The sequence below is a fragment of the Notamacropus eugenii genome, chromosome 1 (assembly GCF_028372415.1).
Source record: "Notamacropus eugenii isolate mMacEug1 chromosome 1, mMacEug1.pri_v2, whole genome shotgun sequence".
Taxonomy (NCBI): domain Eukaryota; kingdom Metazoa; phylum Chordata; class Mammalia; order Diprotodontia; family Macropodidae; genus Notamacropus; species Notamacropus eugenii.
Genome location: NC_092872.1, coordinates 595,651,403 through 595,664,918, shown reverse-complemented (window position 1 = coordinate 595,664,918; position 13,516 = coordinate 595,651,403). Strand labels below are relative to the sequence as shown.

At 37.8% G+C, this 13,516-nt stretch overlaps 1 protein-coding gene across 3 annotated transcripts in view; it reads right to left on the bottom strand.

The window, feature by feature from the left end:
* Positions 1 to 471: 471 nt before the first annotated feature.
* Positions 472 to 13,516, bottom strand: part of CFAP61 (cilia and flagella associated protein 61) — a 343,664-nt gene continuing 330,619 nt past the window's right edge. For all 3 annotated transcript variants that reach the window (XM_072634555.1, XM_072634556.1, XM_072634557.1), the window contains 2 exons: positions 11,153 to 11,243; positions 472 to 958 (listed from right to left, as the gene is read on the bottom strand). In XM_072634555.1, coding sequence (XP_072490656.1) covers positions 758 to 958; positions 11,153 to 11,243 — 292 coding nt within the window. In that variant the 3' untranslated portion in view covers positions 472 to 757. The remainder of the gene's footprint in view (positions 959 to 11,152; positions 11,244 to 13,516) is intronic.

Genomic DNA, 13,516 nt, shown 5'->3' with positions numbered 1-13,516 from the left:
AGTTCAAATCTGACCTTAGACACTTGCTAAGAACTTTGTAAAACTTAAAGGTCTATATAAGTGCTAGTTATTAGCATTATGGTTATCCATGGACAGGGAAGTTAATTCTGTTATTGGCACTGATTAAAGATTTAACTTAATCCCCATTCATTGTTCTTTTTTTTAGGAAAATCAAGAGAAAAACATTTTCTTTTTCAGTAAGTACTAATGATTATGGTGGAAATCAGAAGCCCTGGGTTCCAGCTGTAACTCGGCCAGTGACCGGCTTCCTTCCCTTGAGCATGTCCTTTCATAGAATCTCAGAATGGGAAGGCTGGAAGGGACCTTAGAGATCCTCAGCTGATCCCTCATTTTTTTAGATAAGGAAACCAAACCGAGGGTGTTACTGTCATTATTATTATTAAGAAAAACCTAAAATAGTGGCCAATAAATTTCACAGAACAAATAATATCACAACTCAAATGAAAACGATTTGCACACAGCAAGAATTCAGTTTTATTCCTAAAATGCCTGTTATGACATAAACAAATCTGCATGGCATTTCTAAGTGTTCCCTCCATAGTGCTACTTTAGTACTACTCCACTGATCAGCGATGACAAAGCCATGTGCCACCTACTGGAAAGTTTAAATACTACAGTCCTTTGCCATCACTCAAAGACACTATCTAATATCAGACTTAATAGTGAAGTTTCATAGTCAGGACAATGTGAAGAACCACCTTCATGGAACCAATAAAACTGAAAATGTGGGTTGTAACTAAATAATCCCTGGCCATGCATACATAGGCAGGTGGTAATTATTGTAGTGCAGATAGTCAAGGATGCTTTTTTCCACTTCTGATTTATAGATAGTTTCCTGAAAGAACTTTTGAAGGTATTTCTTCGGCTTTTCACACAGGTTTATTTCCTCATCTACTATTTGGAGAACTAAATTTTCCATGGAAGGAATTTCTTCATCCTACAAAATATGGAAACAAAATATAGAAGTTAATTTGAATTTGGAATGAATGGGAATGAATTAGGAAGGTATGATCATATTACCATTTACCAGTAAGTTAGAATATATTCCACTGGAATTACAATGATAGGTTGTAAATTTTCTGAATAGCATTTCTTAGGATTAACAATTAGATACGAATGACAAAAGGTACAAATAATACAGGAACAAGATTGTAGTAAGTGCTTCCTTATTTAGGAAGAAATCTTTGTATTTAAATAAAAGTGTTTTTTTCCTGCCATATAAAAGACTTTTATATTGGCTATCTAAGCTATATCTTTAATCCTTTCTTCTCTAGTCAAAGGTCAGAACACAGATTAAAATACCAAACCACTTGTGTAGAGCCAGGATAGCCGCACAGATGGTGAGAAAGATCAGAGAAAGAAAATGTTTCATTTTTAGTGATTTTTGGAAGTATAGAAACTCAGAGGTGAAAGATACCTTAAAAGCCAACTAGTCTAACCATCTCATTTTACAGATGAGGAGTAAGTTGAGATCCATGGAGGTTATATGATTTACTCCACAGTCACAAAGGCAGTGGGACTGGAACGCATCTCCTGTCTACAATATCCCTGTCAAACAGTCAGCAAGTTTTAGTTAAAGGCTTCAGCATTCAAAGAACTGCTGTTTCTCAGAATCACAGAATTTTTTCCTTGGAAAGGATCTCCGTGGCCATCTAGTCTAATACATGTTCAAAAGGAATACTCATATAATATCCTAAACAAGGACGACCATATAGTCTTTGCCCAAAGACCAATAAAGAGAGGAAACTGACCATCTCTGGAGGCAACCCATTTTACCCTAAGACAGTTCTGTTAGCAATCAGTGCTCCTGGTTTGACCTCTGGGACCAAATAGAATACATCCAATCCTTCTTCCGCATGCTAGCCTTTCACATAGTAGAATACAGCTAACATGTCCCCCTTTAATTTTTTCTTCTCCAGGCTAAATATGCCTAATTTTTTCAACTTATCCTCCTATATCTTACACATAAGCCCTTCACCATCCTGGTTGTCCTCTTCTATACATGTCCAGCTAGTCAATGTCTTCTTTAAGTCATCGTGCCCAGGAAAGAGCAGTACAGTAGTGATTGGACGAGGGCAGAAGCACAGAAAGTCTATCACCATCTCCTTATTCCCGGAAGCTGTGTCTTTCTCTTAATGTAGCCTAAGATTGTATTAGCTTTTCTGGATACTACCTCACACTGTTTACTCATATTGACCTTATAGCTTACTAAGAAAAATTCCAAATCTTTTTTCTGATAAACTGCTCTCTAACTATGCTTCTAATTATAACAAGTACAGACTTGTGAGGTTGATTTGCTGAACCTAAGTTTAAGACTTTACATTTTTCCTGTTGAATTCATCTCATTAGATTCAGCCCAATCTCTAGCCTGTCAAGATTCTGTTCCAGCCTAAGTCTGTCTTCCTGCGTGTTAGCAATTTCTCTCAGCTTTGTGTCTTCTGCAGATTTGATTAGCATGTCATTTATTCCTTCATCAAAGTAATTGATAAAAATGTCAAACTCAGGGACAAACAATTTAAAGCTATAATTATCAGATAAACAATGGGTTTTTTCCTTCCATAAAAATTTCAGTTGAGCTTGATACTTATGTTTGAAATTAATTGTACTTATCATTTTTCAAAGGCAAGTTATGGATGTTTTATTTTCTGTATAACTAAAAATATATAATTTTCTAAATCTGAAGACAGAATTCTGATTGAACATGCGTCCTTATAGCACCAAAGAAAAATGAATAGTATAATATTATTAAAACTAAAAAATCATAAATTATCTTAAAATTATATCATAGGAAATTATTTAAAACTGCACCAAAGTATAACACTCCATATTTCAATATATATTTTTCTCTACTTTGAAACAATCATGAATTAACAATTCTTTTTTGAAATTACATTAGCTTGTGTGATATTTTATTTTAATTTGAAACTCTTCATTTTTTAATTTTGAAAGGAAAGAAACAAGAGAATTCTTCACACCCAAGAATGTTATTATATTATTAAGTATGAGAGCTGACAGGGCTATAATTCCAAGGTTATTTAAGCATACGGTCATTTAATATGCAGTACAATATTTAATATTAAAACAATAAAATTCAATCCAATAAGCCATTATTCACAGCCTAACGTGCAGTTATTGTGCTAGGTGTTGGGGCTACAAAGAATGAAAAACAGCCCCTATCCTCAGAGAGCATACAATCATTGCAGTGGGGGAAGAGAAGGACACAGGTTCATTGTGGTCCATTTTCTCTTCTTGTTGCACATACTGACAAAGCTTTTTTTGAAGTCAGCTGGAATTCCAAACTTAGCTAAACTCTGTAGGGAGGCTGAGACAGAAAAAAATACTACTAACTCTAAGTAATGAAATAATTACAAGAATTAAGATTTTTCAAATGCAGTCAGCAAATTTCCAAAGACCTTTGAAATACTAAGTAAAATAAATGCTACATTTCTTTAATTGTTTGGAGTTAATTTTCAGTGTTTTAAAAGGTTTGATTTAGAGAAACTTATGAACTTAAGAGAGGCTATGAAGTTAGTGGACTTTTAGTCAGGAAGACCTGAACTTAAATTCTTCCTCTACCAAACAGACAAGTAACAACTTCTTTTTGAGGCATAGGCAGCTATACTAAAGCTGCTAAGTTGTATTAGGGCAGTTTTAAAAAACTAACAGAAATTATCTCAGTGAACTTGCTAAAAAAAAAAAACCCCAAACCTGACACATTGCATGGTATTATCCTGATATTTCTGAGTACCTTGTGAAAAATCAGAAGGTGCAATTTTAACCTTACATTTAAATAACACAACCCTCTGTCCCAAGTGGTAGAGGTGATGGCAGACCTAGGGATTATAATGTGTGAAATATGGCAGTTGCCTTGGCAGGAAACTCCCCACTAACCTTTATTTAACAAAAGATCCAAAAAATAATGAATGACAAAATCATAAGAGGTCTATAATAATAAAACTTTTGGGAAATTAGGTGTGTAGAGATAGGGAATTTGGGATGATAATGATGAAAAGTGTGTTTTCCAACAAACCTGAAGAATCCTTTTTGAGTGGGGACTCACAAATTTCATAGTATTACCACTAACAAGAAGTAGAAAAAGGCTGTCAGAACTAATCTGCATTAACGTGTCTCCTCTTATTTCCTTTGCATATAAGAGCTACATCTAGCCTTCCTGCTCATGTAAACTAATTATTCTTCCACTCTCCTTGATCCCATCTCTGTGCATCTTATTTGGGACCTTGTCCCAGCATATGTCAGGAGATATCATGGATCTTCAAGCAATCACCCTTCACTGGCTCCTTCTTATCTGGTTGTAGATAATATTTCATTTTCTCAGATTCTTTTTTTTTTTATTAATTTATTTAACTTTTAACATTCATTTTCACAAAATTTTGGGTTCCACATTTTCTCCCCTTTTGTCCCCTACCCCCACCCCAAAACACCAAGCGTTCTAATTGCCCCTGTCTGCCAATCTGCCCTCCCTCCCTCCCCACCCCTTCCCTTTGGAAGGCAAGCAATTCAATATAGGCCAGATCTGTGTAGTTTTGCAAATGACTTCCATAATAGTAGTGTTGTGTAAGAACTAATTATATTTCCCTCCATCCTATCCTGTCCCCCATTACTTCTGTTCTCTCTTTTGATCCTGACCCTCCCCATGAGTGTTGACCTCAAATTGCTCCCTCCTCCCCATGCCCTCCCTTCCATCATCCCCCCCACCCTGCTTATCCCCTTATCCCCCACTTTCCTGTATTATAAGATAGGTTTTCATACCAAAATGACTGTGCATTTTATTCCTTCCTTTAGTGGAATGTGATGAGAGTAAACTTCATGTATTTCTCTCACCTCCCCTCTTTTTCCCTTCACTAAAAAGTCTTTTGCTTGCCTCTTTTATGAGAGATAATTTGCCCCATTCCATTTCTCCCTTTCTCTTCCCAATATATTTCTCTCTCACTGCTTGATTTCATTTTTTTTTTTAAGATATGATCCCCTCCTCTTCAGTTCACTCTGTGCACTCTGTCTCTATGTGTGTGTGCGTGTGCGTGTGCATGTGTGTGTGTGTTATCTCACCCTGTACCCAGATGCTGAATAGTCTCAAGAGTTACAAATATTGTCTTTCCATGTAGGAATGTAAACAGTTCAACTTTTGTAAAGTCCCTTATGACTTCTCTTTGCTATTTACTTTTTCATGCTTCTCTTCATTCTTGTGTTTGAAAGTCAAATTTTCTTTTCAGCTCTGGTCTTTTCATCAAGAATGCTTGAAAGTCCTCTATTTCATTGAAAGACCAATTTTTCCCCTGAAGTATTATATTCAGTTTTGCTGGGTAGGTGATTCTTGGTTTTAGTCCTAGTTCCTTTGACTTATGGAATATCCTATTCCACGCCCTTCGATCCCTTAATGTGGAAGTTGCTAGATCTTGTGTTATCCTGATTGTATTTCCACAATACTTGAATTGTTTCTTTCTAGCTGTTTGCAATATTTTCTCCTTGATCTGGGAACTCTGGAATTTGGCCACAATGTTCCTAGGAGTTTCTCTTTTTGGATCTCTTTCAGGCGGTGATCTGTGGATTCCTTGAATACTTATTTTGCCCTCTGGTTCTAGAATCTCAAGGCAGTTTTCCTTGATAATTTCATGAAAGATGATGTCTAGGCTCTTTTTTTGATCCTGGCTTTCAGGTAGGCCCATAATTTTTAAATTGTCTCTCCTGGATCTATTCTCCAGGCCAGTTGTTTTTCCAATGAGATATTTCACATTATCTTGCATTTTTTCATTCTTTTGGTTTTGTTTTGTGATTTTTTGGTTTCTCATAAAGTCATTAGCCTCCATCTGTTCCATTCTAATTTTGAAAGAATTATTTTCTTCAGTGAGCTTTTGAATCTCCTTTTCCATTTGGCTAATTCTGCTATTGAAAGCATTCTTCTCCTCATTGGCTTCTTGAACCTCTTTTGCCAATTGAGTTAGCCTATTTTTCAAGGTGTTATTTTCTTCAGCATTTTTTTGGGTCTCCTTTAGCAGGGAGCTGATCTGCTGTTCATGCTTTGACTGCATGTCTCTCATTTCTCTTCCCAGCTTTTCTTCCACCTCTCTAACTTGATTTTCTATGAGCTCTTCTATGGCCTGAGACCATTGAGTGGGCTGGGATATAGAGGCCTTGACTTCTGTGTCTTTGCCTGATGGTAAGCATTGTTCTTCCTCATCAGAAAGGAAGGGAGCAAATGCCTGTTCCCCAAGAAAGTAACCTTCTATAGTCTTATTTCTTTTCCCTTTTCTGGGCATTTTCCCAGTCAGTGATTTGACTTCTGAATATTCTCTTCACACCCACCTCGCCTCCAGATCCTCCCAGCCAGTGCTTGGGGTTTGAGATTCAAATGCTGCTTGCCAGCCTCAGGGCTTTTGGCGGGGGCAGGGTTGCTATTCAGTGTGAGATTAAGTTCAGGTGATCAGGTCGGGGCAGGGCCGCCTCTCAGGCTCAGTTCTCTCAGGGGGTTTATGCAGAGACCTTCAACAATGGATCCAGGCTCCTGCCTGCTTGGGAGCCCTGGTCTGTTCCTGCCTCTGCTGTTGCCTCCTGAGGGGGCCTGAGTTATGGGGGCACCCCACTCCCCTCTTGACCCACCAAAGAGACCCTCTCACTGACCCCTGTCACCTATGGGTGGAGGGACCCGCGTGGCCGCTGGAGATTCCATCCCTGAAGCCTGCTCGGATCTTTTCCTCTCGGTGCCGCGGCCGCGGCAGGGCTGTACTGAGCTCCCAGTCCCGGCGCCCAGTCCACGGCGCGAAGGACCTTTTGCGAGAGGTTTGCAGGTCTCTCTGGAACAGAAATCTCCCTCGCTCCAATGTTCTGTGGCCTCTGGGTGCAGAATTTGTCATGAGTTACTTTTTTGTAGATGTTCTATGGGTTGTGGGTTCGGAGCTATGTGTATGTGCGTCTTTCTACTCCGCCATCTTGGCTCCACCCCCCTCAGATTCTTAAAAAAAAAAAAAAGCTTCCTCTTGACATTTCCATCCCATCCACTAATTATTCAAACCTTTTATCTTCAAAGATGAACTTTGAGAAAACATTTTTTGTACCTGCTATTCTACTTTGTTGTTCCATTGTATCTGTTTGGAATTTTCTTGGCAAAGATACTGGAGTGGTTTGTCACATCCTTCTCTACCTCACCTTACAAATGAGGAACAGACAAGCAGGGTTAAGTGACTTATCCCAGGTCACACAGATAGTATCTGAGGCCAGATTTGAACTCAGGATGATGAGGTTTTCCTGACTGGTACTCTATCCACTGTGCCACCTACCTGCCACTTCTTCACTATCCACTTTTTCCTTAACCCTTTGCAATCACATGTCTACCCCACTACTCTACTGCAACACCTCTCTCAAAGATCATTAATGACCTGATTACCAGTTCGCTGGCCTTCTTTTCAATCCTTTCTGATACTGTTGGCTACTCCTTTCTACTGCATTCTTCCTATTCCCTTCATTTCCTGGAAGTTACCTCACTCTCCTGATTGGAGATTTTGTCTTTCCCACTGGTTTCTTATCCTCCTGATCTCTTAGAGTGAGTGTTCCCCCAAGAGTCTGTCTTTGCCTCATATCTACAGTAACTAAATCCTGATGATTCTAACACCGTAACATCTCCCAAATCTGTCTGCTTTGCTCTACTTCTTTGCCAGCTTCATCATACTACTTTTGTTCTGATTTAGGTGCTCATCACTTCTTGCCAGGATTATTGTGATAGTCCCCTAACTGGCCTTCCTGTTATTAGTTTGTGTCTTGTCTAATTCATGGAAAAATTACCTTCCTACTATACAGGTATGGCCATGTAATTCCCTAGTAAAAAATATCACGAGCTTAGCAATCAACAGTCATTTATGTTTTACTTGCTAGGCACTAGGCACTGTGCTGCATGGATTAAAAGACAAAAACCAAAACGTACATATCAGTGAGAAACTTACATTCTAATGCGAGGAAACAATGTGTTCGTAAATAAGTATATACAAGATACATACAAGGTAACCTTAGAATGGAAGGCAGTAGTAGCAACTGAAGGCTCAAGAATGGCTTCCCATATAATGTGGTATTGAGTTAAGCTCTGAAGGAAGCCAGAGATTCTAAAACATGGGGGTGAGAATGGAGTTTTCTAGGCATAGGGGATAGCCAATGAAAAGGCACAAAGATAGAACGTTAAGTGTGAAGGTAAGCAAGTAGGCTAACATGGCTGGACCATATAGGGTATACTGAGGGAAATAATGCATAAAAAGATTGGAAAGGTAGGAGATACAAGTTGTGAAGAATGTTAAATGCTCCAAATCAGAGTTTATATTTGCTCCTAGATGTTAAATAGAGTTTAGCCCTGGAGTTTATAGGAAGAATGACATGGTCAGTCATGCTCTTTAGGAGAATTAAGTTGGTATCTGTGTGGAGGATGGATTGGAGAGGAGGGGCACTTAATTCAGAAGACAAAAATAGGAGGATCCTGTAATTTGTCCAGGTAAGAGGTAGTGAGAGTCTGAATTAGTGTGGTAACAGTGTGAGTGTGGAAATGGCAGGATTTGGCAACTGATTGGCCATCACTGAGAGTGAGGTGTTGAGGCTGATGATTAAGTTTCAGACCTGAAATCCAGAAGAGGGGTGAGTTTTGTGTCAAAAATGATGAGTTCTACTTAGACATACCAGTTTTGAAATGACTACAGGATATTTGTTTTAAGATGTTTAGTGGGCATTTGGTGATTTGGAATTGGAGTTCAAGAGAGAAACTCTTTCATATGTGTGTGTGTGTGTGTGTGTGTATGTGTGTAAGAAGTATTTACATATACAGAATACATAGTAATTTAATTTATGGTGAATTGAATTCACTTTTATGAGGTTATAAAGTGACAGAGTATAGGGAAAAGAAAAGGCACAGGATAGAACCTTGGAGTATACCCACAATTAATGCTTAGCATAATCCCTAAAACATAGTAGGCACTTAATAAATGCTACTTGACTTGACCTGACATGAAATGGATGAAAATCCAGCAAAATAGCATGAGGAGGAGCAGTCATATAGGAAGGAGAATTCAGGAAGAAAAGGCGGTCAACAGTGTTAGATGCTGCAGAGTGGTCAAAAAAATATGAGAACTCAGAAAAAGTCATTAGATTTGACAATAATCGACAACTTCAGTGATGAATTAGAAGCTATATTATAGGGCATTTAGGAGAAAGGAGAGGAAATGGAGTCACCAAGTACATATAGCTTTTTCAAGGAAAGGAGAGTGAAAGGGAGGAGAGATTTAGGATAATGGATGACAATTAATGCAAGTAGTAAAATATAATGAGGTTTTTTGGTAAGGATGGCAGAGGATTGTCATGTTGGTAGGCATCAGGTTCTGCAAGCCCAATAGACTGGAAGATACTAAGATTAGAGCAGGAGGGAATAAGTGTAAGAAATATGCTGAAGAAGACAGGAGGGAGGGTGGAATCTAGGGTTGGCTTGGATATGAAAGCCACATTTTCATCAAAGATGGGAGGAAATAGAGGTCAAGGGTTTTAAGTCTCCATTTTCTCAGTAAAGTATGAGGTAAAGTCCTTAGCTGAGAAAGTGGGGTAAAAAAGCAGTGTGGGAAGCTTGAAAGCAGAGAATGTTTGAAACAATTGCTTCAATGAATGGAATGGAGGATCATTTAAAGAAAAGTGAAAGGATTGCCTTACTGCCAAGAAAGTCCAATTAATATTAGGCTCATAACTTTAAGTGGACCTAGTTAGCTCAGTTAAATGACTGCTTTAGTTCCGTTCAAAAGCAGGCAAATAGGGGCGGAGGAGGTACATAGTGGGAGTAATGTAAGGGTGGGGTTTAACAAGGCATGAGCAACAACAGGACAAGGAATTAAAAAGTAGAGGAGAATGTCTAGTTGCTCTGATTGAATAAAGGGCTGAGATCGAGAGGGATGGAAATGAAGCCAGAATAGCGCTGACTATGGGAAAGGTGGAAGGGCTGAAGGTTAGGATGCAGAGGAAGAATAGATTTAGGAGGAGTAAGGCATAGAGGAAGGTGGGATGATAGATTATGATCACAGAAAGGAAGTTCAGAGTTTTCTTGTTTGTTTTTAATCATGGAAGCAATATATTTGTGGCTGATGGGAAGATCAATGATACATAGCTGGAATGGGGTGGAATAGGTTGTGGGAAGTCAACAGACTAGTTGCCAGAAGGTTAGGTATTTGAGGGAAACTAACTTGAGACAGCTCATTGTCAAGTTCATTCTGTACCTCTGATGAATCTTTCAATTTATTCTTGAGAATAAATTTTGACATTTGGATGATTTATTTGTAAGTCTTTTTAAAAATAGCTAGTTAACTCCCTACCAAGGGTAGCTCCTCCCATTACTTGGGCAGCTGAGACTGTTAGAAAGTAAAAGACTCAACTGAAATTGATGTCCTTGTAACATCCAGGGTTCAGAGTTCTGCTCTATGGGGCCAAGGAGAGCAAACTCTCCCACAAGACTACTCTTCAAATATTTGAAAGAAATGATTGCAATTCCAAATCATGACCTCCAGTTCCTTCATCTTTCTGTCTGCCCTCCACTTGCAACTCTCCAACTTCTCAATATTTTTCTTAAGATATGGAGGCCAGAACAACACATGCTACCCCAGATGTGATTTAACTAATGGGACCATCAATGCTCTTGTTTGGAATGATAGTCTTCTTGAAATGTAGTCTGAGATACCCTTTGTTTTTTAAGGTTATAATGGACATACTACTCTCTCCTTGAGCTTGCAGTTCAATAAAACTCCCAGGTATTTTTGGTATGAAAAAAAGTAGCTAGTTAATTACAAGCAAGGGTTACAGGAATTTAATCTACATTCTGGGGTTGGGAGGGGGGGAGGTGTGTGTAATTGTAACAACTTTGAAGCCAAAATTGCTAAGAAAACAAGTTCTGGAAAAAATCTTTCTCTTAAAATAAAGGATCATAGCACTCATGGATGCATCATTATATATATCTGTACATACCTAAGGACTGACTTTAGAAGTGAAGTTAATCTTAGAAGTAAAATAGTCTAGTGGGTATAAAGGCAAAAATTTAAATGACTAGCAATTTCAGACTGCTTACAGTTTGCAAGTAATAACACACACATTGGGCAGTCACTTCTTTTACCTCTTTAGATGCTAGTATTTGACGGAGTTCTTTCTTAAGATCAATAAAACGATCGTGAAAGATGGCCATGGACCACGGTTCTTCGAAGAAGCTGGTTAAAAAAGCAAAAAAAAAAATTCATTACCCAGTGAACCTCTCATTATCACTGACAAAGTATTTACCTGCTTTTTTGCCTTTATAAATTACAGTTCTGGACCCATCATGATCATTTGTTCATAAAATGCCTCCCGCAACAGCATGGTCAATCAATTTTTTTAATGGATGTTCCTGATGTACAGCCAGCTTCAGTAATTACATTTAAAGTGGTTTAATTCAGAGCTGTGGCAAGACCCAGTGAAGAATCCTGATTTTATCAGAATTTAAAAGCCTGTAGACTTGTAAAGAACTGTGTCTCCATTATCTGTCCTCGTTTGAGAAAAGCAGATTGCAGGATTAGCTGAACTGCTGCATAAACAAATTAAATTTGTGTAGACAATGACACAAATGTTGTTCATCATTAAGGTTTCTGGATTAATAATGACCAGAAAACAGGCCACCACAGTTTCACAATATGTTCTTCACACCGGTGCACGGATATTTAATTGAATCTCTTCCATGAGAAAAGTTCTTTTTAATATTTATGTATTTCTAACTTTTAACAGAAAATTATTTTAATGAATACTTTCTATCAAGGACAATGATTAATTTATAAATAGTCAACATTTATAAACATAAGGAGAGTCTATTGGATAGTTAGGAACATTTATTTTTACTTAAACTTCCAGTAACACAGAATGTAAGTTCTTTAGAGCATCAGAGACATGTTAACTAAAGGAGATTTATTCTTCTTTGAATGCATGTGTGTGTGTAATTCCCATTAGTGTTAATAGATGTCATGTGTGAGAGAAGACTAACCCATAAAGAGTTGATGTACTGGGAATAAATAGATGAACGTTTCATATTTTCTAAACTTTAATTAATAGTCATCTTAGTTCAAAAGAAATTACATAAGAGTTTGAATGATGATTATGCAATAACAGATATATTTAAGAACATTCTACTCCATTCTCTACACTCTTGCCAAATGTGAATTGACTGCTTTGTATCTGGGCTATTGTATACTGCCTGGTTGGTAAGCTATAGCTCAGAAAGACTGAGCACATATTTTAAACTCTCTTCATGCTCAACTGTTCAGAACCAATCTTATTGACCAGGAGAGGTTCTGATGACGTTGTCCAAATGGCCAAAGTGATCAACCCGACTGTTTGGGTTTCCATCCTCCACCTTGAACAGCTTCTAGGCAAAGGCAATTTCTGAGTAGCACCCACCAATGGCTGGTACTAAATACTATTATTGGAGAATAAAAAGCATTAACTTTCTGAAAAATATATAGATGAACTGTGTAATGTGCACTGGAACTATAAATAATAAGACCAGTTATGGAAAGAGGTAATCACATGGATCACAAGGAAAACAGGTAGACGTTGTACTTTTACTGGGCATCTTCTAGAACAAATGGATATGAACATCAACAGTGTGCCCCAGGGAAGTTTGTCCAGAGTCCTTTAATACTGTGTCATCCCAAAGCCACAGAGTCATGAATAATATTACTCTTGCTGTAATAAAAGATCCAAATTTCTTTTGGGGGGGGCAGCTATATATATATATATATATATATATATATATATATATATATATATATACAGGTGCAAACATCCAGATCACTTGGTACAAGCAAACAGCCACATAAGGGATGTCATGGAGCATCCTAATAAGATTGCCTCATCTCCTTTACATTTTCCCACTTTGCTGATAAATCTGTAATAGAGCTTTCTTTTAAGTCATATTATGTATCTAGAATACCCTCTTGGCTAAGATATCTACTGCTCCTGCAGTGTAAAAGAGCTGCTGAATTCCCACCTGCTCCCAGTGGTCTTGCACAGTTAGCAGGAAAATTGAATAGTAGTGATTCACCCAGATAAGATCTTAGGGTCAGAGAGGCAGAACTAGAAGGAACTGAAAGGCAATTTATTAAAATATCTTCCATTTTGTAAATGAGTAAAACAAAACCTTAGAGAGGTTAAATGATTTGCCCAAGGGCATACAGGTGACAAGGGACATGACCTTTTTATTAATTATCCTAGATACTAAAAAATTTCCTGTATTTGAATACGTTCATACTTATGGGGTCATGACCTATGTCTGTATGGTGCCTAGAACATAGATATCTGTAAATAAGGGAAAATGTTTTTGATGAGATTGATGGAGATTGCTTACTGCATCTTATTTTCTATTTCTTTACTCCCCCTCCAGAGCACCCAGAGTAAAAATTAAAGACACATACTTAGTATATGTTATTCACTGACTGAGATGCAATGTTTTTCC